The sequence below is a fragment of the Heterodontus francisci genome, chromosome 6, assembly GCF_036365525.1.
Source record: "Heterodontus francisci isolate sHetFra1 chromosome 6, sHetFra1.hap1, whole genome shotgun sequence".
Lineage (NCBI taxonomy): Eukaryota > Metazoa > Chordata > Chondrichthyes > Heterodontiformes > Heterodontidae > Heterodontus > Heterodontus francisci.
In genome coordinates, this window is record NC_090376.1 from 3,712,451 (window position 1) to 3,738,998 (window position 26,548).

The 26,548-nt window shown below is 46.3% G+C and overlaps 1 protein-coding gene across 3 annotated transcripts in view; it reads left to right on the forward strand.

Annotated features, from left to right (window-relative positions):
• The window catches only part of LOC137370904 (uncharacterized), a 145,259-nt gene that overhangs the window by 24,803 nt on the left and 93,908 nt on the right, over positions 1–26,548 (forward strand). For all 3 annotated transcript variants that reach the window (XR_010975138.1, XM_068032761.1, XM_068032760.1), the window contains exon 3: positions 13,557–13,808. Coding sequence is in view for 2 of the 3 variants with exons in the window: in XM_068032761.1 (XP_067888862.1) it covers positions 13,683–13,808 (126 nt within the window). In the remaining variant the exon portion in view is untranslated. The remainder of the gene's footprint in view (positions 1–13,556; positions 13,809–26,548) is intronic.

Below are 26,548 nucleotides of genomic sequence, written 5' to 3' on the forward strand. Positions count from 1 at the left end.
ATTGTCAGGGTTATAGAGCTAGGAAACACATCTCCCCCACGAGAGCCCATTCAAAAAGAGCTACCAGAATAGAAGAAAGGACACACCATAGATGCACTATTCAACACTTTCAACATTGGGGGTGGCTCTGACAATTGTTATGGTAACCAAGGCTCAGAAGTCTGGTCAGCCTTGTGGCTGATGTGGCCTGACACCCAATTCGCAGTTGTCCAGCGTACCAGGGCCAGTGTAAAGCTTGTGGTATGTGAGGACATTGGGCAAGACAGTGCAGAAGGCTGAACTCAGATACTACACGCAGGAATGGTGACAGATCACATAGAGAGAATTTCTACAAGACAGGTAGACAACACACAACAGAAGCCCAAGCAGGTACATCTGGTCGGCAGAGAGACAGATTGTCAGGAGGACACAGGTGAAGAATATGTGAACAGCGAGCAAGAATTTCACATAGTCAACTTGGACCAACATGTCAGTGTCATTACGCAATCTGAGGTATTCACCATGATCGGGATTGTATATCCGCAGAAGAGTGGCAAACATAATCTCAGAGTCAAAATCAACACCGGAGTAAGTGCAAACAGTCCACCTATCCGTGTACTGAAGAATATGTGCCAAAGAAATGGCTAGGCTGACTGCCTACAATGGTTCTCCAATCAAGTGAATTGGAACGATAGCCTTACAGTGCTGGTGGTATGACCGGGAGCCTCTCCTCAGAGTTCAGTTCATTGCAGCAAGGACCCAGAGGTCTGAGGGATTGCTGGTGATTGGTGATGTTGCCAGTCATCATTTTTCAAAGCTTTCTAAATAAGGGAAATGAAGGTATCATATGACAGGCAAACAGGACCAGAATTGGCTTGATTGTGAGTAGGACAGAAGGTCAGAGGCCTCAATCATGCGTCAGGAACTTGGTTTTCTGCAGAGGTTGCAAGGATATGCAACCAGCCCCGATTGTATGAGGTTCAGACACACAATGGTGTGATTCTCAGACTGAAGCGAAGTCAACTCAGAGAGCTGAATGACAACGCTACACGTGACAACCCTATGGCAGCACGGACACATTCAAGATAAATGCACAGAGGCTACGAGCACAGAGGAAGAACATGCTAACCAGAGTTCCGAGTCACCAGAGTCTCAGAGGAGTCGGCAAGACGAGTTCAGCTCAAGAAGTGGTTGACAGAAACAGGATTGGGATGAAAAAGCAATCCTCCACTATGTTTTAGAGAGTGTTAATCATGTTTATTTGTAAATAACTTTTGTTTTATTCATGTAGAGTTAGTCCGAACTGCAGCATCATTGTATATTGTACATATGATTTTATCTTTGAAAACAGGGGGGATGTTGTGGGATCACCTTAAGAGAGGATCACTTTAAGAGGCTGCAAGTGAAGGCCACTGGAAGAAGTGATTGCACGCCACACATGACTAGGGAGTTCTGGTGTAGCCCAACGGAGTAAGGCGTGAGTAGATGTGATTGTGTGTAGATGTTTATATATGTATGTTGCAGTCAAGTTATGATAAAAACCCATATATTCGATAGCTATTACCAGTAGTCCTGTGAATCTGAAAACAGTTCACTGACCAAGGAAACAAGTAATATTGCATGGTGCATCCACAGTACTGACCCTCCGACAGTGCAGCACTCCCTCAGTACTGACCCTCCGACAGTGCAGCACTCCCTCAGTACTGACCCTCCGACAGTGCGGCGCTCCCTCAGTACTGACCCTCGGACAGTGCAGCACTCCCTCAGTACTGACCCTCCGACAGTGCAGCACTCCCTCAGTACTGACCCTCTGACAGTGCAGCACTCCCTCAGTACTGACCCTCCTACAGTGCGGCGCTCCCTCAGTACTGACACTCTGACAGTGCAGCACTCCCTCAGTACTGACCCTCCAACAGTGCAGCACTCCCTCAGTACTGACCCTCCGACAGTGCAGCACTCCCTCAGTACTGATCCTTTGACAGTGCAGCACTCCCTCAGTACTGACCCTCCGACAGTTCAGCACTCCCTCAGTACTGACCCTCCGACAGTGCAGCACTCCCTCAGTACTGACCCTCTGACAGTGCAGCACTCCCTCAGTACTGACCCTCCGACAGTGCAGCACTCCCTCAGTACTGACCCTCTGACAGTGCAGCACTCCCTCAGTACTGACCCTCCAACAGTGCAGCACTCCCTCAGTACTGACCCTCCGACAGTGCAGCACTCCCTCAGTACTGACCCTCAGAAAGTGCAGCACTCCCTCAGTACTGACCCTCCGACAGTGCAGCACTCTCTCAGTACTGACCCTCCGACAGTGCAGCACTCCCTCAGTACTGACCCTCCGACAGTGCAGCACTCCATCAGTACTGACCCTCCGACAGTGCAGCACTCCCTCAGTACTGACCCTCTGACAGTGCAGCACTCCCTCAGTACTGACCCTCCGACAGTGCAGCACTCCCTCAGTACTGACCCTCCGACAGTGCAGCACTCCCTCAGTACTGACCCTCCAACAGTGCAGCACTCCCTCAGTACTGACCCTCCGACAGTGCAGCACTCCCTCAGTACTGACCCTCCGACAGTGCAGCACTCTCTCAGTACTGACCCTCCGACAGTGCAGCACTCCCTCAGTACTGACCCTCCGACAGTGCAGCACTCCCTCAGTACTGACCCTCCGACAGTGCAGCACTCCCTCAGTACTGACCCTCCGACAGTGCAGCATTCCCTCAGTACTGACCCTCCAACAGTGCAGCACTCCCTCAGTACTGACCCTCCGACAGTGCAGCACTCCCTCAGTACTGACCCTCCAACAGTGGAGCACTCTCTCAGTACTGACCCTCCGACATGTCGCACTCCCTCAGTACTGACCCTCCGACAGTGCAGCACTCCCTCAGTACTGACCCTCCGACAGTGCAGCACTCCCTCAGTACTGACCCTCTGACAGTGCAGCACTCCCTCAGTACTGACCTTCCGACAGTGTCGCACTCCCTCAGTACTGACCCTCCGACAGTGTCGCACTCCCTCAGTACTGACCCTCTGACAGTGCAGCACTCCCTCAGTACTGACCCTCTGACAGTGCAGCACTCCCTCAGTACTGACCCTTCAACAGTGCAGCACTCCCTCAGTACTGACCCTCCGACAGTGCAGCACTCCCTCAGTACTGACCCTCCGACAGTGCAGCACTCCCTCAGTACTGACCCTCCAACAGTGCAGCACTCCCTCAGTACTGACCCTCCGACAGTGCAGCACTCCCTCAGTACTAGACTGGAGTTTCAACCCAGATTATGCACTCAAGTGTCTGCAGAGGGAATCGAACCCCTTCCTTTCTGACTCAGAGGCGAGACACAACAGACAGACAGAAAAGACATTGCGGTGATAGTGGAGGAACATTGAGCAGCACAATAATGTCACAAATAACAATGAGGAGCAGCAGCAAGAGGCAGAGAGAAACATGTGACAAAGTTACAGGGAGAGCTTTCCCCACCGACACACCCACTCATCATCTCCCTCACCCCCACCCACCCCTTCTCCCCATATCCCTCACTCCCATCCATCTACTTCTCCCCATACCCCTCGCCCCCACCCACCCACCCATCATCTCCCCATATCCCTCAATCTCCATCTCTTTCCAGGATCTAATTATCTCCTGACCCCACTTGAACTTTCCTTTTCCATTGGGAACTCCACCACTTTTGTACCTCTCTGCAAAACCTCCTCTGAATTCCTTCTTTTTCTAGCTTCCATGTTTATTTCAGGCCCCTTGGGATCGGATCCCACTCAATCCTAGATTTTTCCAAAGGGGGTTATTTTGCCCCAGGTGCTAATCGATCGCAATCCTGTTTGCACTGAGCAGTGTATCACAGGGGGATGAGCAGTGCCTTCAGCCCCTGGGGACTAAATGTTGTGATCCTTCCTCCCTCGGACCATAACCCCCCACCCTCCCCCCACTACCCTATCCATAAAACACAAGAATGTTCAGCCCTGTGGAAGATTTCCACACTGCGTTCTGTTATGACCCAGGTGGGAGGAGTGCACTGTTAATTCAGTCCCATCTCTCCACAGGTCACAGCATATCAATAAATTTTCTCACTTACCGAAACCGTCAATCAGATCTTCTATTTTTCCCAGAATAAAGCACACCAACCAGGTTTCTTTAATAAACAACAAAATTATCTGTTTATTATAAAACAAGACTTAACCAATAATGAAGTAAATCTATATGCAAATTGAGATATTAAAGCCACTTATGTTTTTCCTAACCCTCACACACACTGACGTACATAACTGGTTAACCGGGGAAAAAATAGGGATTTTTGTTTACAGCTGTTACAAAGAAATAGAAGGAATAAAAAAATTGAGACTGAACAGAAGATTATGGAAGGAAATTATTTGTTTTGGCGAGTTGTCCCAAAGTCAAATAGGTGGCTGCAACTCGGAATCTTTCCAGGCGATGTTGATGAACAGTTTGCTTTGGTAGTCAATCAAAGCAATTCAACTACAGAAGGCTTCCCATAGGTCAGAAGAACAAAGAACAGTACAGCACAGGAACAGGCCATTCGGCCCTCCAAGCCTGCGCCGATCTTGATGCCTGTCTGAACCAACACCTTCTGCACTTCCGGGGTCCGTATCCCTCTATTCCCATCCTGTTCATGTATTTGTCAAGATGCCTCTTAAACGTCGCTATCGTACCTTCTTCTACCACCTCCCCCGGCAGCAAGTTCCAGTCACTCACCACCCTCTGTGTAAAGAACTTGCCTCGCACATCCCCTCTAAACCTTTCCCCTCTCACCTTAAACCTATGTCCCCTAGTAACTGACTCTTCCACCCTGGGAAAAAGCTTCTGACTATCCACTCTGTCCATGCTGCTCATAACTTTGTAAACCTCTATCATGTCGCCCCTCCACCTCCAGTGAAAACAATCTGAGTTTATCCAACCTCTCCTCATAGCTAATGCCCTCCAGACCAAGCAACATCCTGGTAAACCTCTTCTGTACCCTCTCCAAAGCCTCCACGTCCTTCTGGTAGTGTGGCGACCAGAATTGGACGCAATATTCTAAGTGTGGCCTAACTAAGGTTCTGTACAGCTGCAGCATGACTTGCCAATTTTTATACTCTATGCCCCGACCGATGAAGGCAAGCATGCCGTATGCCTTCTTGACTACCTTATCCACCTGCGTTGCCACTTTCAGTGACCTGTGGACCTGTACGCCCAGATCTCTCTGCCTGTCAGTACTCCTAAGGGTTCTGCCATTTACTGTATACTTCCCACCTGCATTAGACCTTCCAAAATGCATTACCTCACATTTGTCCGGATTAAACTCCACCTGCCATTTCTCTGCCCAAGTCTCCAACCGAACTATATCCTGCTGTATCCTCTGACAATCCTCATCACTATCCGCAACTCCACCAACCTTTGTGTCATCCGCAAATTTGCTAATCAGACCAGCTACATTTTCCTCCAAATCATTTATATATACTACAAACAGCAAAGGTCCCAGCACTGATCCCTGCGGAACACCACTAGTCACATCCCTCCAATCAGAAAAACACCCATCCACTGTTACCCTCTGTCTTCTATGACCGAGCCAGTTCTGTATCCATCTTGCCAGCTCACCTCTGGTCCCGTGTGACCTTCACCTTTTGTACCAGTCTGCCATGAGGGACCTTGTCAAAGACTTTACTGAAGTCCATATAGATAACATCCACTGCCCTTCCTTCATCAATCATCTTTGTCACTTCCTCAAAAAACTCAATCAAATTAGTGAGGCACGACCTCCCCTTCACAAAACCATGCTGCCTCTTGCTAATAAGTTTGTTTGTTTCCAAATGGGAGTAAATCCTGTCCCGAAGAATCCTCTCTAATAATTTCCCTACCACTGACGTAAGGCTCACCTGCCTATAATTTCCTGGATTATCCTTGCTACCCTTCTTAAACAAAGGAACAACATTGGCTATTCTCCAGTCCTCTGGGACCTCACCTGTAGCCAATGAGGATGCAAAGATTTCTGTCAAGACCCCAGCAATTTCTTTCCTTGCCTCCCTCAGTATTCTGGGGTAGATCCCATCAGGCCTTACAGCAGGTGTGCAGCAACAGAGGTTTCAGTTCTCACACATTTGATGCCAAGTCCTTTTAAAGATGCAAGGTTTCAGCAAACATTCAGGATGTCTTCAAAGTACAGGAGGAAACAGTAGAACTTGATATAGGCTTTTGCTTTTCAAGAGCAGGGATTCTTCAAAGAGAGCTAACAGTGGTCTGGATTTTCTTCTGATCTCCAACTGCCTCTTTTAGTCCAAAAATCAACGGGCTTTTAACAGTTCAAAGTGAAACCAAAACAGTTCAGCAACAATCCTGTGACAGCCATATATTGTGGTCTCTCATTTCCTTGTAAACATCTGTCCCTTCAGGTTAGAACACCCTGTGGTGTTTACTTGAAAGCACATGTTTTCCAGTAAAAACTTGTTTACTGGTCAACCTTCTGTTGAACTTCCTTTTTAAAAAAAAACAAAATTCAGCCTCTTCAGTTTTAAAATATAGATTCCAAGTTTTAACAAACAATATGGAAACTCTCATAACAATTGATAAGAAATCATATCGCAGTACACTGTGCTTCAATCAGGCCCATTCCTAGGGGTTCCCAATATTAAGCAATGGACTCTATATTAATCCACTTGCTCCATGAGAAGAAGCCATGGCAGGAAAAATATTGTGAGAAAATTAAAAAGTGATTCTGTCTGAGGGGTAGTGAAAGGCCTTTTCGATGAATTTATCGTCTGTCAGATGAAATTAAAGAATGAATGGTTGGTTGCGTCGAGCAAGTGGCAGGCATTAAACAGTAGACCAGAAATATACCAAGAGTCAGCCACATGTCACATTTACAATCAATCTGAAGGTCACATTGACGACTGTGCCAATAATTCTGACCTTTATCTCCGCACCGCATCTCTTCAAACAGCAACTTCCTTGTTTGCTCCCAGACCTGTGCCCTGATGAGTGACCAGGAATTTTAGGCTGTATTGTTGCTGAGTCCATGTTGTGATCAGACATGATCAGTGTATCATCAGTGAGTTACCCCTGGGGGAGGAAGCAGGGGTAATCATTATCAGACAGCTCTACCCCACCCTGCTAAACATTCTTTCCTCATAGCTCTGCAAAAGTTTTGTTTTCAAGTATTTAGAAATCATTATACAAATTTACAGCACAGAAGGAGGCCATTCGGCCCATTACGTTCATGCCAGTCATCAAGTAGCCATCCAGGCTAATCCCATTTTCCAGCTCTTGGTCTGTAGCCTTATAGGTTACGGCACTTCAAGTGCATATCCAAGTACTTGTTAACCCAAATCCCTTGAATGAACAAAAAGAAGAAAATGCATGAGGGTTTCTGCCTCTACCACCCTCTCAGGCAGTGAGTTCTAGATCCCTGCCTTCCTCTGGGTGAAAAAATATTCCCCTCGAATCCCCTCTAAACCTCCTCCCTCTTATCCTAAATCCATACCCCCTGGTTATGGACCCCTCAACCAAGGGGAATAGTTCCTTCCTGTTCACTCTATCTGAATCCTCAATTTTATACACTTCAGTTAAATCAGCCCTCAGCCTCCTTTGTCCCAAATAAACCAGCCTATCCAATCTTTCCACATAACAAAAATTCTGCAGCCCAGGCAACGTCCTTGTAAATCTCCTCTGTATCCTCTCTCGTGCAATCACATCTTTCCTATAGTGCGATGACCAGAACTGCACACTGTACTCCAGCTGTGGCCTAGCATGTGTTTTATACAGTTCCAGCATAACCTCCCAGCTCTTATATTCTATGCCTCAGCTAATAAAGGCAAATATCCCATATGCCTTCTTGACCATCTTATCTACATGTCCAGCCACCTTCAGGGATCTGTGACATGCATTTATCCTATGCTCTTTTGAAAGTTACTATTGAATCTGCTTCCACCGCCCTTTCAGGCAGCGCGTTCCAGATCACAACAACTCACTGCATTAAAACATTTTTCCTCATCTTCCCCTCTGGTTCTTTTGCAATTATCTTAAATCTGTGTCCTCTGGTTACCGACCCTCCTGCCACTGGAAACAGTTTCTCCGTATTTAAAACCCTTCATGATTTTATAGAGTCATAGAGTCGTACAGCATAGAAACGGGTCCTTCGGCCCACTGCATCCATGCCGGCCATAATGCCTATTTATACTAATCCCACCTGCCTGCATATCCCTCTATGCCTTGCTCATTCAAGTACCTGTCCAGATGCCTCTTAAATGTCGCTACTGTTCCTGCCTCCACCACCTCCTCTGACAGCTCATTCCAGATACCCACTATTCTTTGTGTGAAAAATTTACCCCTTTGATCCCCTTTAAACTTCCTCCCTCTCACCTTAAATCTATGCCCTCTAGTTTTAGTCACCCCTACCATGAGAAACGGACTCTGGCTATCTACCCTATCTATGACTCTCACAATTTTATATACCTCTATCATATCCCCTCTCAGCCTCCTTCGCTCCAGGGAAAACAGACCCAGCCTATCCAATCTCCCTTTATAACTCAAGCCCTCCAAACCAGGCAACATCCTTGTGAATCTTTTCAGCACCCTCTCTAGCTTAATCACATCTTCCCTGTAGTGCGGCGACCAGAACTGCGCACAGTACTCCAACTGCGGCCTAACCAACGTCATGTATAACTGTAACATGTCGTCCCAACTCTTGTACTCAATGCCTCAGCCGATGAAGGCAAGCATGCCATATGCCTTCTTCACCACCCTGTCTACCTGTGTTACCACTTTCAGGGAACTATGTAGTTGCACCCCAAGGTCTCCCTGCTCAACAACACTCCCCAGGGCCTTGCCATTCACTGTATATGTCCTGCCCTGGTTTAACTTCCCAGAATTCATCACTCCACACTTGTCTACGTTAAATTCCATTTGCCACTCCCTTGCCCACTTTCCCAGTTGATCTATATCCTGTTGTAACCTTGGACAACCTTCTTCACTGTCCACTATACCACCAATTTTGGTGTCATCTGCAAACTTACTAATCATGCCCCTTACATTCACATCCAGGTCATTAATATATATGACAAACAACAGAGGGCCCAGCGCTGATCCCTGCGGCACACCACTGGTCACCAGCCTCCAATCTGAAAAACAACCCTCCACTACCAACCTCTGCCTCCTATCACCAAGCCAATTTTGTATCCAATTTGCTAGCTCACCCTGGCTCCCATGTGTTTGAACCTTCTGGACCAGCCTACCTGCGGGACCTTGTCAAAGGCCTTGCTAAAGTCCATGTAGACAACGTCCATCGCCCTGCCCTCGTCAATCCTCTTGGTCACCTCCTCAAAAAGCTCAATCAAATTCGTGAGACATGATTTCCCACGCACAAAGCCATGCTGACTATCCCTAATCAGACCTTGCCTTTCCAGATGCATATAAACCCTGTCTCTCAGAATCCCTTCCAATAACTTTCCCACCACTGATGTGATGCTCACCGGCCTGTAGTTCCCTGGCTTATCCTTGCTGCCCTTCTTAAATAAAGGCACAACATTAGCTATCCTCCAGTCTTCCGGTACCTCACCCGTGGCTAACGATGATTTTGAAAGCCTCTATCAAATCTCTCCTTAACCTTCTCTGCTCGAAAGAGAAGAATGTCAACTTAAGTCTCTCCACATCCCTGTGATGAGGAAAACAATCCCCGTTTTAAGTGGCCGATTGCTGCAATGTTTTGTTGCTGATGTTCTTTCAGTTTGTTTCCACAGTTAAGCCTCGGGTCTCTGTGTATTGATTGCTTTGTTCATTAGCAATTAGCCTGAGGTTCATGTAAAGTACAGGCAGCAGAGACATGGAATGATGGTCTGGAAGGTATTTGAGAGAATTATTATAGTCCAGGGCTATTTCCCAATTAGGAAATGATGGGCTCAGAGAAAGGTGTCCAATTTATTTGGACTTGCTGCTCGAGTGCAGGGGATCAATTGATTAGATTAGAAAGGTGAAAGGCAGGTTCTTTAAACACTGTATTGGACACTGGGCCTGAGTGATTCAATTGCTCGATCAATGTAGTCATTTTGGCAAATAGTCTTAATTCACAACAATCACACAAACATTCCCAACACTGTTAAATCAACAAGGATGCTAGCAGTACTGAGAGATTATAACTATGAGGAAAGATTGAACAGGCTGGGGCTCTTTTCTCTAGAAAAGAGACAGCAGAAGGGTGACCTGACAGAGGCGCTTAAAATTATGAAAGAGTTTGATAGGGTATTGTAACGACCAGATGAGAAAGGGGTCTAGGGTTCCCTTTCAGCCTTCACTTGGTCTTACTGTAACAGGGTTTAATTTTAAACGCACCATGTTTTTAGCTCCCCCTTGGTGAATCCTTGTTCACCACTTTCCAATTATAAGGCAAAGAAACCAGCACAAAGAGGCTTTCTTAGGTTTAAAGAAGAAAATTTGAAATTTATTAAACTTAACTTAAACTCTAAATCGGTTAACGTCTATAGCATACCCACACTAGTATGCTATCCTCTTGCACACAATACTTGGTGATCAAGGTCCATTGTGGGTTGAACGTGTCAGGGAATGGTTCCTTTGTCCTTCCAATCACCGTCTGTTAATATGCAAATGTCTTTTTCAGCCACGGCTGATCTGTTTAACAAGTCCTTTCTTCACTCCACTAACAGTTTAAAATCAATGTTTATGACAAAATTAATGTGCCTCATTCTTGATAGGTGGGAGCCTAGCATGACACCTCCAGACCCAGCGGAATGAAATGCGATTTGTGTAAAGGTGCATTTCATTAAAAGGGTCGAGAGAAAATATGATACAGAAAAAAACATGCATTTCTCTCATTCATTTCCATTCATTCACAAATCCTAAAACATATTAAAATCGCCCCTTTTTTGGCAGCCCAATAAACATGTGGTTCTTTTTTGGGGAAGTTTCTCTTCCGTTTGTCCATTTCCATGGCTGCCTAGGGTCTTTGTCCTGCTGAGGTAATTTTTTCCCCCCAGGAAAGTCAGTAGTGGGCAGGTCTCTCCTGAACTCTCCTTCAGTGCTTTGCTGAATCATGCAAAGGCTTTTGACTTTGGGGTATGGGTGGTTCTCTTTGGTTCTGACTGGGGCAGCGGGGGGAATTCTCTGCTAATCTCCCCTTTGTCCCAGAAGATACTGTGGTCGGCAAGTATTTGTGCACTACTGTACTCCCCTGTGGCATTTTGACCTCGTAGTTCCTCTGCCCCCTAGAGGTTTTTCTTTGTCTCTGCAGGTTCCTGTAAATGCTGTTAGCAACTCCAGTGGGGGTGCTTCTAGTGTCTGCATTTAGGTAGGTGGATGTGGGGTCTAACTTTTCACATTTCCTGGGGTTGGCTGACCAGACAGTAGGGATTTTCATCCGGGATTCCTCCCGGACTTCCTTTAATCTGCCCTCTTGGTTGGTTTTCCCCTTCCCATTCTAACCTTTTGCCAGCCATGTGCCTGCCTGTCCTCTTTTGTTCTCAGTGGGGGTCCCTTACAGTTCACCAGCCCTCTGCTGGAGGGTCCTCCTAACACAGGTACAGGACATAGGGCTGCAAGTTTCACTGTAGGTTGAGGTTTCCCCTCAACCTGGCACATGTGGCAACTCCTGCAGTACTCCATCACATCTTTGTGGAGTTTTGGTCGGTGTAATTGCTGTCTTATGTGGGCTTTGGTCTTTTGTATACCGGCATGTACAGTTACTGTAGTCTCGTGGGCCCTTCTTAATATTTCTCTCCGGTACCTCTGCGGCACCACTAACTGGTGAACTACTGTCCACTCCTTGCTCTCAGGTTTGTGAGGAGAACTCCACTTCCTCATCAGTATCTCATTCTTTAAATAGTAGCAATCAGGGACTCCCTCTGCTTCACTTTCAGACTGGGCAGCCTGTGCTAACTCTCTCAATACTGGGTCAGCTCGCTGAGCCTCAGCTAGGGAAAATCCATTTAATTCATTCCCTGGGTCTCCTAACTTTCCAAAGAAAGTCTCAGACAGGCAGACCTGGTCATCTGCCTGCAGTGTCAATGCAGTCTCCTCTGGGGGAGCTGGTTTGATCATGGCCTGATCCACTACAGATTCAGGGACACTGCAGGGGACCGCCTCCTGCCACTGCCCTGTCTCTCTGATCGCCTGCGGTCTTTCTTTCACTACTGGGGGGGAGGCTACCACCTTCACCCCCGCCAGATCATTACCTAGGAGTAGGTCAACCCCGTCCACAAGGAAACTATGGTCACCGATCCCGAAACTTGGTCACACTCCAGGTGCACCTGGTGTACAGGTACAGACATACACTGCCCTCCAATACCATTCACCACCATTCTGGTGTTCACTGCACTCTCTGGGGGATGCGTCAGGCCTTTTTCCAGAAAAAGGAAAAAGTAAAAGTGGCCCCTGTGTCCCTGAGAATCACTATGGGCTCGCCCCACTCGAGAGATATGGGGTTACTTTCCCTTCAAGCACAAAACCTTGATAACCTTCAGGAATCCTATAAAATTTTCCTGCACTTGCAGTAGTAAGCTTCCTGGGTCTCAATCTTACTGCAGTTAAAGCCACAGCTTGTTCTGCTGTGCTTTCCATCAGGGTCCTGTCTTCACTGAGCGGGTGTGCCCTGATTAACCCTCTGGTTTTCCCTTTAGTTTCCAACAATCAGCTTTTAAATGCCCTGCTTTGTTACAATGGAAACACACAGGTCTACGGGTTTCATTCCTGCTCAGCACCTTGCTCTTCGGTTAGAGGAGGGCCCTCTGTGTCTCCTGCTTTTCTTTCTCTCCCAGGACTGCTTGGGTTCCTATCACCTTCCCACCCTTTGTTCTTTTCGGGTTTGTGGGGTGACTAGGAAAGGTTCTCCCCTGGGAGAACGGCCAGATCAGCCAGAACGGCCGCTTGTCAGTCTCCCTGGACCCCGCTGCTCCTCCATATTGACCATGTTTTCACTGGGGTTACTCTGTCGCCCCTCTAGTTAACTCAAGCTGCTTCAACTCTCTTTCTTCACATTCCTTCTGGAATATTCTTTCTCTCTCTCTCCTGCCTTTCAATATCTTTACGTTCCTTCTGGAAGGCTCTCTCTCCTTCTCCTCAAATTCAAGTTTCCTCTGTTCCAATTGTATCTTTGCTAACAATACCCTGTCTGGGTCTGCTTCTAACCCTGTTTCTGCTTCTTCAGATTCAAGGGAAAAATGGTTGGCCACTAGCCTTAGGAGTTCAGACTTTCTAGCCTTGGCACGTACAGTGATCCCACACTGCTCAGCCATTTTCCTCAACTCCTCCATAGCTTTTAACTATCCCAGATTACTTCACCCTGGCTTGGAGAGCTACTCACTTCAGTTGCAGACATGTTAGTATTCAATCACACACAACCACAAGAAAACCTGCATTGAAATGTTGCTCTTTTTTTGATTGGGAACAATTTGGTTTCCCACTTCCAATTTCTCTCATTTGTCTGTGGATAAAATCCAGGACGATAGCCCCCAAATTTCTTTTATAGCCAGTGAGAAAGGTGTCTAGGGTTCCCTCTCAGTCTTTGCCTGGTCTTACTATAACAGGGTTTAATTTTAAACACACCGTGTTTTTATCTCCCCCTTAGTGAATCCTTGTTCACTAACTTCCAAGAGAGAGGAGCCAGAACAGCCCGAGGAGCAGCAGGACCAGAGGTTTCAAAAAGCGCGCCAAAACCCGTGAGGGAGAGAGTGAGAGGAGTCAGAACAGCCCAATGAGTAACAGGACCAGAGGTTTCAAAAAGCGCGCCAAAACCCGTGAGGGAGAGAGTGAGAGGAGTCAGAACAGCCCAAGGAGCAGCAGGATCAGAGGTTTCAAAAAACGCGCCAGAAATGGGAAGGTAAGTTGAGCTATAAAGTACTTACCTCATGATTCGGCAGACGCGGACACGGGGACTGCTGGGTAAGTGAACTTATATATTCGGGCAGTGGCTAAACCCAAAACACTACACGTGTAGTGTCTCCCACCCATCCTCCTCCTCTAACCAAAAAAAAAAAGGACTCTTGTGTGGAGGGTTTGGTAAGGTAAGGTTTTCCTTTTTATTTAATCTCTGTTGTCAATTTCGAGCAGAGGGGATGGAAGCTAGGGCAGTTGCATGCTCCTCTTGCAGGATGTGGGAGGTAAGGGTCACCACTTGTGTCCCTGCTGACTTCACCTGTGAGAAGTGCACCCAACTCCAGCTCCTCACAGACCGCGTTAGGGAACTGGAGCTGGAGCTGGATGAACTTCAGATCATTCAGGATGCTGAGGGGGTGATAGAGAGCAGTTATAGGTGACACCTAAGTTACAGGATGAAGGTAGCTGGGTGACCGTCAGGGGAGGGAAAGGGAATAGGCGCACAGTGCAGGGATCCCCTGTGGCCGTTCCCTTCAATAATAAGTATACCGTTTTGGATACGGTTGGGGGGGACGACCTACCAGGGGAAAGCCACAGCGGACAGGTCTCTGGCACTGAGCCTGGCTCTGTGGCTCAGAAGGGAAGGGGGGAGAATAGGAGAGTGATAGTGATAGGAGATTCAATGGTTAGAGGAACAGACAGGAGATTCTGTGGTCGCGAACGAGACTCCCGGATGGTATGTTGCCTCCCGGGTGCCAGGGTCAGGGATGTCTCGGATCGAGTCTACAGGATTCTTAAGGGGGAGGGGGAGCAGCCAGAGGTCGTGGTACATATCGGTACCAATGACATAGCTAGGAAAAGGGATGAGGACCTGAAATGCGAATATAGGGAGTTAGGTTGTAAGCTAAAAGGCAGGACGAGCAGAGTAGTAATCTCAGGATTGATACCGGTGCCACATGCTAGTGAGGCTAGAAAAAGGGAGCGAGTGCAGAGGTAAAAGAGGTGGGGGAGTGGCATTGCTAATCAGGGATAGTATCACAGCTGCAGAAAGGGAGGTCGTCGAGGAGGGTTTGTCTACTGAGTCAGTATGGGTGGAAGTCAGAAACAGGAAAGGAGCAGTCACTTTATTGGGAGTTTTCTATAGACCCCCCAATAGCAACAGAGACCCGGAGGAACAGATTGGGAGGCAGATTTTGGAAAGGTGCGGAAATAACAGGGTTGTTGTCATGGGTGACTTCAACTTCCCTAATATTGATTGGAACCTCCTTAGTGCAAATAGTTTGGATGGAGCAGATTTTGTCAGGTGTGTCCAGGAAGGTTTCCTGACTCAATATGTTGATAGGCCGACTAGAGGGGAGGCTATGTTGGATTTGGTGCTTGGCAACGAACCAGGCCAGGTGGCAGATCTCTCAGTGGGAGAGCATTTTGGTGATAGTGATCACAACTCCCTGACCTTTACTATAGTCATGGAGAGGGACAGGAGCAGACGGGATGGGAAAATATTTAATTGGGGGAGGGGGAATTACAATGCTATTAGGCAGGAACTGGGGAGCTTAAATTGGGAACAGATGTTCTCAGGGAAATGCACGACAGAAATGTGGAGGTTGTTTAGGGAGCACTTGCTGCGACTGCTGGATAGGTTTGTCCTGATGAGGCAAGGAAGGGATGGTAGGGTGAAGGAACCTTGGATGACAAGAGATGTGGAACAGCTAGACAAGAGGAAGAAGGAAGCTTACTTAAGGTTGAGGAAGCAAGGATCAGACAGGGCTCTAGAGGGTTTACAAGGTAGCCAGGAAGGAACTGAAGAATGGACCTAGGAGAGCTAGAAGGGGACATGAAAAAGTCTTGACAGGTAGGATTAAGGAAAACCGCAAGGCGTTCTACACTTATGTGAGGAACAAGAGGATGGCCAGAGTGAGGGTAGGGCCGATCAGGGATAGTGGAGGGAACTTGTGCCTGAAGTCGGAGGAGGTAGGGGAGGTCCTTAATGAATACTCTGCTTCAGTATTCACTAGTGAGAGGGACCTTGTCGTTTGTGAGGACAACGTGAAACAGGCTGATATGCTCGAACAGGTTGATGTTAAGGAGGAGGATGTGCTGGAAATTTTGAAAGACATGAGGATAGATAAGTCCCCGGGGCCAGACGGGATATACCCAAGGATATTACGGGAAGCGAGGGAAGAGATTGCCACGCCTTTGGCGATGATCTTTGCGTCCTCACTGTCCACTGGACTAGTACCAGATGATTGGAGGGTGGCAAATGTTATTCCCTTATTCAAGAAAGGGAATAGGGATAACACTGGAAATTACAGACCAGTCAGTCTTACGTCAGTGGTGGGCAAATTATTGGAGAGGATTCTGAGAGACAGGATTTATGATTATTTGGAAAAGCATAGTTTGATTAGAGATAGTTAGCATGGCTTTGTGAGGGGCAGGTCATGCCTCACAAGCCTTATTGAATTCTTTGAGGATGTGACAAACACATTGATGAAGGAAGAGCAGTGGATGTGGTGTATATGGATTTTAGCAAGGCGTTTGATAAGGTTCCCCATGGTAGGCTCATTCAGAAAGTAAGGAGACATGGGATACAGGGAAATTTGGCTGTCTGGATACAAAATTGGCTGGCACATAGAAGACAGAGGGTGGTAGTAGATGGAAAGTATTCAGCCTGGAGCTCGGTGACCAGTGGTGTTCCGCAGGGATCTGTTCTGGGACCTCTGCTCTTTGTGATTTTTATAAATGACTTGGATGAGGAAGTGGAAGGCTGGGTTAGTAAGTTTGCCGATGACACAAAGGTTGCTGGAGTTGTGGATAGTGTGGAGGGCTGTTGTAGGTTGCAACGGGACATTGACAGGATGCAGAGCTGGGCTGAGAAGTGGCAAATGGAGTTCAACCTGGAAAAGTGTGAAGTGATTCATTTTGGAAAGTCGAATTTGAATGCAGAATACAGGCTTAAAGACAGGATTCTTGGCAGTGTGGAAGAACAGAGGGATCTTGGGGTCCACGTCCATAAATCCCTCAAAGTTGCCACCCAAGTTGATAGGGTTGTTAAGAAGGCGTGTGGTGTGTTGGCTTTCATTAACAGGGGGATTGAGTTTAAGAGCCGCGAGGTTATGCTGCAGCTCTGTAAGGCCCTGGTTCGACCACACTTGGAATATTGTGTTCAGTTCTGGTCGCCTCATTATAGGAAGGATATGGAAGCTTTAGAGAGGGTGCAGAGGAGATTTACCAGGATGCTGCCTGGACTGGAGGGCATGTCCTACGAAAAAAGATTGAGGGAGCTAGGGCTTTTCTCATTGGAGCAAAGAAGGATGAGAGGTGACTTGATAGAAGGGTACAAGATGATGAGAGGCATAGATAGAGTGGATAGCCAGAGATTTTTTCCCAGGGTGGAAAGGGCTATCACCAGGGGGCATAATTTTAAGGTGATTGGAGGAAGGTTTCGGGGAGATATCAGAGGTAGGTTCTTTACACAGAGAGTGGTGGGTGCGTGGAGTGTGCTGCCAGCGGTAGTAGTAGAAGCAGGTACATTAGGGACATTTAAGCGACTCTTGGATAGGTACATGGATGATAGTAGAATGAAGGGTAGGTAGTTAGTTTGATCTTAGAGTAGGTTAAAGGGTCAGCACAACATCGTGGGCCGAAGAGCCTGTACTGTGCTGTCCTGTTCTATGTTTTATGTTCTATAAGGCAAAGAAGGTAGTGCTCAACCCAGCGGTCCATCTGTTTGCGTTGATCGCCCCCCTCAAATCTAAATCGGGGGACATAATCACTGACCAACGCAAACAGATGGACCGCTGGGTTGAGCACTACCTAGAACTGTACTCCAGGGAGAATGCTGTCACTGAGACTGCCCTCACTGCAGCCCAGCCTCTACCAGTCATGGATGAGCTGGACATACAGCCAACCAAATCGGAACTCAGTGATGCCATTGATTCCCTAGCCAGCGGAAAAGCCCCTGGGAAGGACAGCATTACCCCTGAAATAATCAAGAGTGCCAAGCCTGCTATACTCTCAGCACTACATGAACTGCTATGCCTGTGCTGGGACGAGGGAGCAGTACCCCAGGACATGCGCGATGCCAACATCATCACCCTCTATAAAAACAAAGGTGACCGCGGTGACTGCAACAACTACCGTGGAATCTCCCTGCTCAGCATAGTGGGGAAAGTCTTTGCTCGAGTCGCTCTGAACAGGCTCCAGAAGCTGGCCGAGCGTGTCTACCCTGAGGCACAGTGTGGCTTTCGTGCAGAGAGATCGACCATTGACATGCTGTTCTCCCTTCGTCAGATACAGGAGAAATGCCGCGAACAACAGATGCCCCTCTACATTGCTTTCATTGATCTCACCAAAGCCTTTGACCTCGTCAGCAGACGTGGTCTCTTCAGACTACTAGAAAAGATCGGATGTCCACCAAAGCTACTAAGTATCATCACCTCATTCCATGACAATATGAAAGGCACAATTCAACATGGTGGCTCCTCATCAGAGCCCTTTCCTATCCTGAGTGGTGTGAAACAGGGCTGTGTTCTCGCACCCACACTTTTTGGGATTTTCTTCTCCCTGCTGCTTTCACATGCGTTCAAATCCTCTGAAGAAGGAATTTTCCTCCACACAAGATCAGGGGGCAGGTTGTTCAACCTTGCCCGTCTAAGAGCGAAGTCCAAAGTACGGAAAGTCCTCATCAGAGAACTCCTCTTTGCTGGCGATGCTGCTTTAACATCTCACACTGAAGAGTGCCTGCAGAGTCTCATCGACAGGTTTGCGTCTGCCTGCAATGAATTTGGCCTAACCATCAGCCTCAAGAAAACGAACATCATGGGGCAGGATGTCAGAAATGCTCCATCCATCAATATTGGCGACCACGCTCTGGAAGTGGTTCAAGAGTTCACCTACCTAGGCTCAACTATCACCAGTAACCTGTCTCTAGATGCAGAAATCAACAAGCGCATGGGTAAGGCTTCCACTGCTATGTCCAGACTGGCCAAGAGAGTGTGGGAAAATGGCGCACTGACACGGAACACAAAAGTCCGAGTGTATCAGGCCTGTGTCCTCAGTACCTTGCTCTACGGCAGCGAGGCCTGGACAACGTATGCCAGCCAAGAGCGATGTCTCAATTCATTCCATCTTCGCTGCCTTCGGAGAATACTTGGCATCAGGTGGCAGGTCTATATCTCCAACACAGAAGTCCTTGAAGCGGCCAACACCCCCAGCTTATACACACTACTGAATCAGCGGCGCTTGAGATGGCTTGGCCATGTGAGCCGCATGGAAGATGGCAGGATCCCCAAAGACACATTGTACAGCGAGCTCGCCACTGGTATCAGACCCACCGGCCGTCCATGTCTCCGCTATAAAGACGTCTGCAAACGCGACATGAAATCGTGTGACATTGATCACAAGTCGTGGGAGTCAGTTGCCAGCATTCGCCAGAGCTGGCGGGCAGCCATAAAGACAGGGCTAAATTGTGGCGAGTCGAAGAGACTTAGTAGTTGGCAGGAAAAAAGACAGAGGCGCAAGGGGAGAGCCAACTGTGCAACAGCCCCGACAAACAAATTTCTCTGCAGCACCTGTGGAAGAGCCTGTCACTCCAGAATTGGCCTTTATAGCCACTCCAGGCGCTGCTTCACAAACCACTGACCACCTCCAGGCGCGTATCCATTGTCTCTCGAGATAAGGAGGCCCAAAAGAAAGAAAAAAGAAAGAAAGGCAAAGAAACTAGCCAAACAGGTTTTCTTAGATTTAAAGAAAAAAGATTGAACTTTATTAAACTTAAACTCTAATTTGGTTAATGCCTACGGATGCGTGACGCGCCCACGCTAGCCTGCAGACCCAATACACACATGCAGATAGAGATAGAAAAGAGCAGAAAATAAAAGTGGAAAAGCTTGAACAATATCTGAAGATGGTTTTGGTTCCTGTTCTTCAAGCTTGCTGTAGAGTCCTTGATTGTAGGTAAGTCTTGCTTTTCGTTGGGGCCCAGTTTTCTTCTTAAACCTTGTTCGATGTAGGAGACTTTTCTGTCTTGCAGTTCAGGTGTCCTCAGTGGGTCCAGAGGCTTGTGAGAAAGAGATGGGAGCAGACAGGAGAGGTCCTCTCACTCCAGGAGCAAACAGTCTTTCTGAGTTCAAAAACTCTGTGGCTCGTTCAAAAAACCCCAGACCAGCCAGTTAGTCACATGACCAGCTGGTTTAACCAGTCATGGCTTTTGTGGGTTGTATCAACTTAGCAGTCTCTGGATTGCTCTTCCTTACACCTTCAATGTCTGGTGATCAAAATCCATTGTGGGTTGAATGTGTCAGGGAATAGTCCTTTGTCTCCACAAGCACTGTCTGTTAGTATGCAAATTTTTTTCAGCTAAGTGTCTGGCAGCCCTTGTAACAGGCCTTCTCTTCATCCCAGCAAGTTTAAATGCAGTGTTCGTATGGCAAAATTAATATGCCTCATTCTTGGCAGGTGGGGCCTGCATGACAGCGTTTTGACTTTTGTGAAAAGGAAAGTGACAATTTCTTGGTGCTTATTGATCGTCACTCTAAGTGGATTGATGTAAAACGTATGAGTCAAAACACCAATGCTGAAAGGACAATAGCCGAGTTACAGTACATTTTTCCTTGTCATGATTTACTGGAGGAGTTTGTCTCCTGACAACCCTGACTCCTCCGGATCATCTGGAATCAAATGGAGCAGCAGAAAGATCTGTGAAAATTGCTCAAGAAGCAACTGCTGCATGGATGTTCAAGTTTCAGCATGAAACAGAGATTAGCTAATTTTCTGCTGAAGTATAGAAAAACTCCACACTCAAATATAGGGTATATACCTGCTGAGCGTGTAATGAAGTGAAGATTAAGACTACCTTTGAGTTTAGTTCGACCGAATTTGACAACTAAAGTTGACAAAAACAGTTCAGTGACAAATGTCGGTACGACACAAACAAAAGGGAATGTAGTTTCAGGAGAAATTAACCCGTTGGTTGTAATGAGTTCTTTTTATTGTCTGATGCAACATAAATGACATGTGTGGAGTTCAGTTGGTTGAAGATCTCAAACAGGTTTATTACAGCTAAACTATTATATACAGTACAGAGCTAACTATTTACAGAACCTTCCTCTAGGTGTTACAGTTGCAGAGTGACGCTGGCTCTGAGTCACATGATTGTGTCCTGGTACTTAGCTCATTAGCATACTAAGATCTTAAAGGGACATCACTCTTAAAGGCAATCATACAACATCCCCTTTCTTTCCAAAGATGAGTCTCGTATGCTGAAAGTAAACACAGCTAAAATTAGATAACATCAATATTATTGGTCAAGAGTTTATGAACTTCAAATGTGCAGAAGCTTAAGAGTCCACATATCGTTTTGGTGGTTTGACAACTCTTGCTCGGAGAGTTTGCGTCTCAGCTGTTGCTGTTTTTTTTCCTGAGGTTTCTCCCTTTCTGCATTCCGTTTCTGTTGCTCTGCCTTCAGCCTGTCAACATACATAGGAACATAGGCCATTCAGCCCATCGGGCCTGCCCCGCCATTCAATATGATCATGGCTGATCATCCACTTCAATGCCTTTTTCCCACACTATCCTCATATCACCGAATATCATTTGTATTTAGAAATCTATCAATCTCAGCTTTAAACATACTCAATGACTGAGCTTCCACAGCCCTCTGGGGTAGAGAATTCCAAAGATTCACAACCCTCTGAGTAAAGAAATTTCTCCTCATCTCTGTTCAAAGTGGCTTCCCCCTTATTCCCTGATTCCAGACTCCCCAACCAGGGGGAACATCTTAGCTGCATCTACCCTGTCTATCCATTTAAGTATTTTGTAGGTTTCAATGAGATCATCTCTCATTCTTTGAAACTCTGGAGAATACAGGCCCAGTTTCCCCAATCTGTCTTCACAGGACAGTCCCGCCATCCCGGGAAGAAGTCTGGTGAACCTTTGTTGCACTCCCTCGATGGCAATAATATCCTTCCTAAGGTAAGGAGACCAAAACTGCACACAGTACTCCCAGTGTGATCTAACCAAGGTTCTATACAATTGAAGCAAGACTTCACTACTCCTGGACTCAAATCCTCTTGCGATAAAGGCTAACATACTATTAGCCTTCTTAATTGCTTGCTGCACCTGCATATTAGCTTTCAGTGACTTATTGACGAGGACACCCAGGTCCCTTTGTATATCTACACTTTCTAATCTCTTACCATTTAAGAAATACTCTGCACATCTATTCCTCCTCCCAAAGTGGATAACCTCACATTTACATTATATTCCATCTGCCACGTTCTTGCCCACTCACCAAGTCTGTCCAAATCCTCTTGAAGCCGCTTTGCATCTTCCTCACGACACACATTCCCACTTTGTTTAATGTCATCCGTGAATTGGAAATATTACATTTGGTCCCCACATCCAAATCATTGATATATGTTGTGAACAGCTGGGACCCAAGCACTGATCCCTGTGGTACCCCACTAGTCACAGCCTGCCAATGCGAGAATGACCTGTTTATTCCTACTCTCTGCTTTCTGCCTGTTAACCAATCCTTAATCCATGTCAGTATATTGCCTCCTTTCCCATGTGCTTTAATTTTAATAACCAACCTCCTGTGGGGGACTTTATCAAAAGCCTTCTGAAAATCCAAGTATACCACGTCCACCGACACCCCTTTATCAATTCTGTTAGTAACATCCTCAAAAAACTCCAACCAGTTTGTCAAACATGATTTCCCATTCATTAATCCATGTTGACTATGCCCAATCAGATCATTATTATCCAAGTGTCCATTTATCACATCCTTTAGAATAGATTCTAGCATTTTCCCAATGATTGATATAAGGCTAACAGGTCTGTAATTCCCTATTTTCTCTCTCCCTCCCTTCTTAAATAGTGGGGTGACATTTGCTACCTTCCAATCTGCAGGAACCACTCCAGAATCTATAGAATTTTGGAAGATGATCACCAATGCATCTATTATCTCCATAGCTACCTCTTACGACACTCTGGGATGTAGAATATCAGGTCCTGGGGACTTATCAACCTTCAGCCCCATTAATTTCTCCAATACAACCTTCTTACTAATACTAATTTCCTTCAATTCCTCATTCCCCCTAATCCCTTGGATCTCTAATTCTGGGAGATTTCTTGTATTTTCCTCAGTGAAGACAAACACAAAGAAATCATTTAGCTTCTCTGCCATTTCTCTATTCCCCATTATAAATTCTCCTGACTCTGCCTGTAATGGACCCACATTTGTCTTCGCCAAACATTTCCTTTTCCAGAACCTGTAGAAGCTTTTACAGTCTGTTTTTATATTTTTGCTAGTTTACATTCATATTCTATTCTCCCTTTCTTTATCAGTTTCTTCGTCCTCCTTTGCTGTATTCTAAAATCCTCCCAATCCTCAGGTTTACTACTATTTCTGGCAACTTTATAGGCATTTTCTTTTAATCTTATACAATCCTTAACTTCCTTTATTATCCACGGTTGACTGCCTTTACTTTTGAGGTTTTTGTGCCTTAAAGGAAGTTTCTGTAAACTATGTAATATTTCTTTAAAGACTATCCATTGCTTATGTACTGTCATACCTTTTAATGTATTTTCCCAATCCACCTTAGCTAATTTGTCCATCATATCTTCATAATTTCCTCTATTCAAATTTAACCCCTGGCTTCAGATTGAACTACCTCACTCTCAAACATCATGTGAAATTGTATCATATTATGGTCACTCATCCCTAAAGGTTCTTTTACAACAAGATTATTAATTAACCCTTTCTCATCACATCTAGATCTAAAATAGTCTGTTTTCTAGTCAGTTCCTCAACATACTGCTCTCGAAAGCCATCCCTAACACACCCCTGAAATTCTTCCTCCATGGCATTAGTACTCATTAGGTTTACCCAGTCGATATACAGATTGAAATCATCCATGATTACTGTATTACCCTGTAACATGCTTCTCCAATCTCCTGATTAATACCATGCCCCCACACTACCACTAGTGTTTGGTGGCCTATAAACAACTCCTACCAATGTTTGCTACCCCTTGCTGTTTTTTAGTTCCACCCAAACAGATTCCACGTTTTGTTCTTCCGATCTGAGATCCTCCCTTACTAATGTTCGGATCCCATCCCTTATTATCAGCGCAACACCACCTCCTTTTCCTTTTTGCCTGTCCTTCCTAAATGTCGAATATCTTTGAATATTCAGTTCCCAGTCTTGGTCACCCTGTAGCCGTGTTTCCATTATAGCAATTCGATCATACCCATTTACCTCTATTTGGGCCTTGTTATGACCAGGTGAGAAAGGTGTCTAGGGGTTCGCTTTCAGTCTTCACCTGATCTTACTGTAACAGGATTTAAACACACTGTCTTTTGAGCTCCCCCTTGTTGAATCCTTGTTCATTGCTTTCCAATTATAAGGCAAAGAAACGAGCACAAATAGGCTTTCGTAGTTTTAAAGAAGAAAAATGAAATTTATTAAAACTTAAACTTAAACTCTATTTCGGTTAACGCCTACGGATACACGCCACACTCCACGCTAGCATACAGGGGCAATACACACATGCAAATAGAGACAGAAAAGAGCAGAAGAAAAAATAAAGTTGAGAGGTTTGAGGCAATATCAGAAGAGTTTCTTTTTACTTTGCTTCGAGCTCACTGCTGAGTCATTTTGTAGGTAATTCTTGCTTGTACGTAATTGTGGCTTTTCATTGGGACTATTCTTCTTAAACCTTGTTCACTGTAGGAGACTTTTCTCTCTTGGGAGTTCATGTGTCTTCAATGGATTCCAAAGCTGGTGAGAATGAGATGAGAGCAGACAGGAGAGAGATGCTCTCAATCCAGAAGCCAGAAACGGTCTGTCCGTTCAAAACTCTGTGGCAAGTTCAGATTCAAAAAACTCAGGTGGCCCAGCAGGTTAGTCATGTGATTAGCTGTCGTGACCATGTCCGTTTGTGTATTTGGCCATCTTAGCAGTCAACCTGGAATGCTAGCTCCTCCACTTTCAATGTCTGGTAATCAAAAGTCCATTGTGGATTGAATGTGTCAGGGAATGGTCTTTTGTCCCTTTTAAGCACGATCTGTAAATATGCAAATGTCTTTCCAGTCAAGGGTCTGGTGTATTTTTTTAAAAAAGCAAGTTCTTTCTTTACTCCAGTAACAGTTTAAAATCAATGTTCATGTGGTGAAAATAATGTGCCTCATTCTTTGCAGGTGGGACCCTGCATGACAGCTTTTAACTCATCTACCTTGTTGTGAATGCTGTGTGCATTCAGGTAGAGAGCCCTTAATTTTGTTTTCTTGACATTCTGCATTCTCAGCCTAGTTGATGCTTGCCTTTGTTTCGCCTGCCTTCGAATGTCACTTGCTACTTTTCTACTTCCTGTTACCAGCTTTACTTCCTTCCAATTTGAGCTACCCCTCAGGTTCCCATCCCCCTGACAAGCTAGTTTAAACCCTCCCCAACAGCACTAGCAGATCTCCTTACAAGGATGTTAGTTCCGGTCCTGTTAAGGTGTAGCCTGTCCATCTTGTACAGGTCCCACCTGCCCCAGAACCGGTCCCAATGCCTCAGAAATCTGATGCCCTCCCTCCTACACCAATTCTCCAGCCGCGTGTTTAATCGATCAATTCTCCTATTCCTATGCTCACTAGCACGTGGTACTGGGAGCAATCCTGAGATTACTGCTTTGGACGTCCTGCTTTTGTCATTGGTACCAATGTGGACCACGACCTCTGGCTGTTCACCCTCCCCCAGAAGGATGTCCTGCAGCCGCTTCGTGACATCCTTGACCCTGACACCTGTTGCTTTGGCTCAAGATGGCAACTTTTGAGGCCTTGTCATTCTTGGAAAGTTCCGGCACCTCAGCTCGAAGATCCAACAGACAATGCTTCAACTCATTCCTCCTTTGCCTCTTCAGGTCCTTCGCCTCTCCTTATCCTCCCTGTCTGAAGGCTTGGGGCTCAAGGTTGAGGACTTGTTGGAGGAAGAGTACTTGGTCTCATGGAGATACCTGTCCATTTTGGCTTGTTGTGGTGCTGGTGGTTCTCTAGAGAGCAGAATTGAAGCTGCGGTATAGTTCTGCTGTTGCTGGATTTCCAGATTGCACCGTTTGATGCTGGTCAGAGTCTGCGATTGGGTTCCGGTCCGTGGAGATTTCTCCTTGCTCTCTTCTGCTCTAATGGGTACCTTGGTGATCTTGTGGATAGTCACAATGTTGAGGTCCTAACACACTGGTCCGCTCGTGCCTACCAGGTAGAATATTTGTGGTTTACATGCCGACTTGTCATAGCTACATTGCATTGTTAGTGTGACACTGCAAGGGATGGGCGACCCGTTGTATTCAGATAACTTGGCAGTTGTCAATTGCGTCATTGATTTCCAGTGACTCCAGTACATATCTTTCAAGATTCGGACTGGAAGGATATTTGCACTAGCATTGGTGACAATTTTAACCCTGACTGTATGTTTGCCAACTTTCTTTGGGCACATAATGTTAATAGTGGCGAAAGCCTCCAATTGTTTGACTTTATCAACACAATGTGTCAGGTGCACAATGTGAAAAGCCTGCTCATCTTCTAGCTGAGGATTACTCCCGTCTGAGTCTTGTCTCAGGTCTGTTTCACTGTGGACTTCATGTATCAGCTTGCGTTTATGCAGGTCGCTAGCACTCTCCTTGTTGCTGCCTGTCGTCTGTTTGCTTGTGTCCTACTGTAGCTTCTGGCTGCGTCTTTGGAGCCAGAATTCTTGCATAG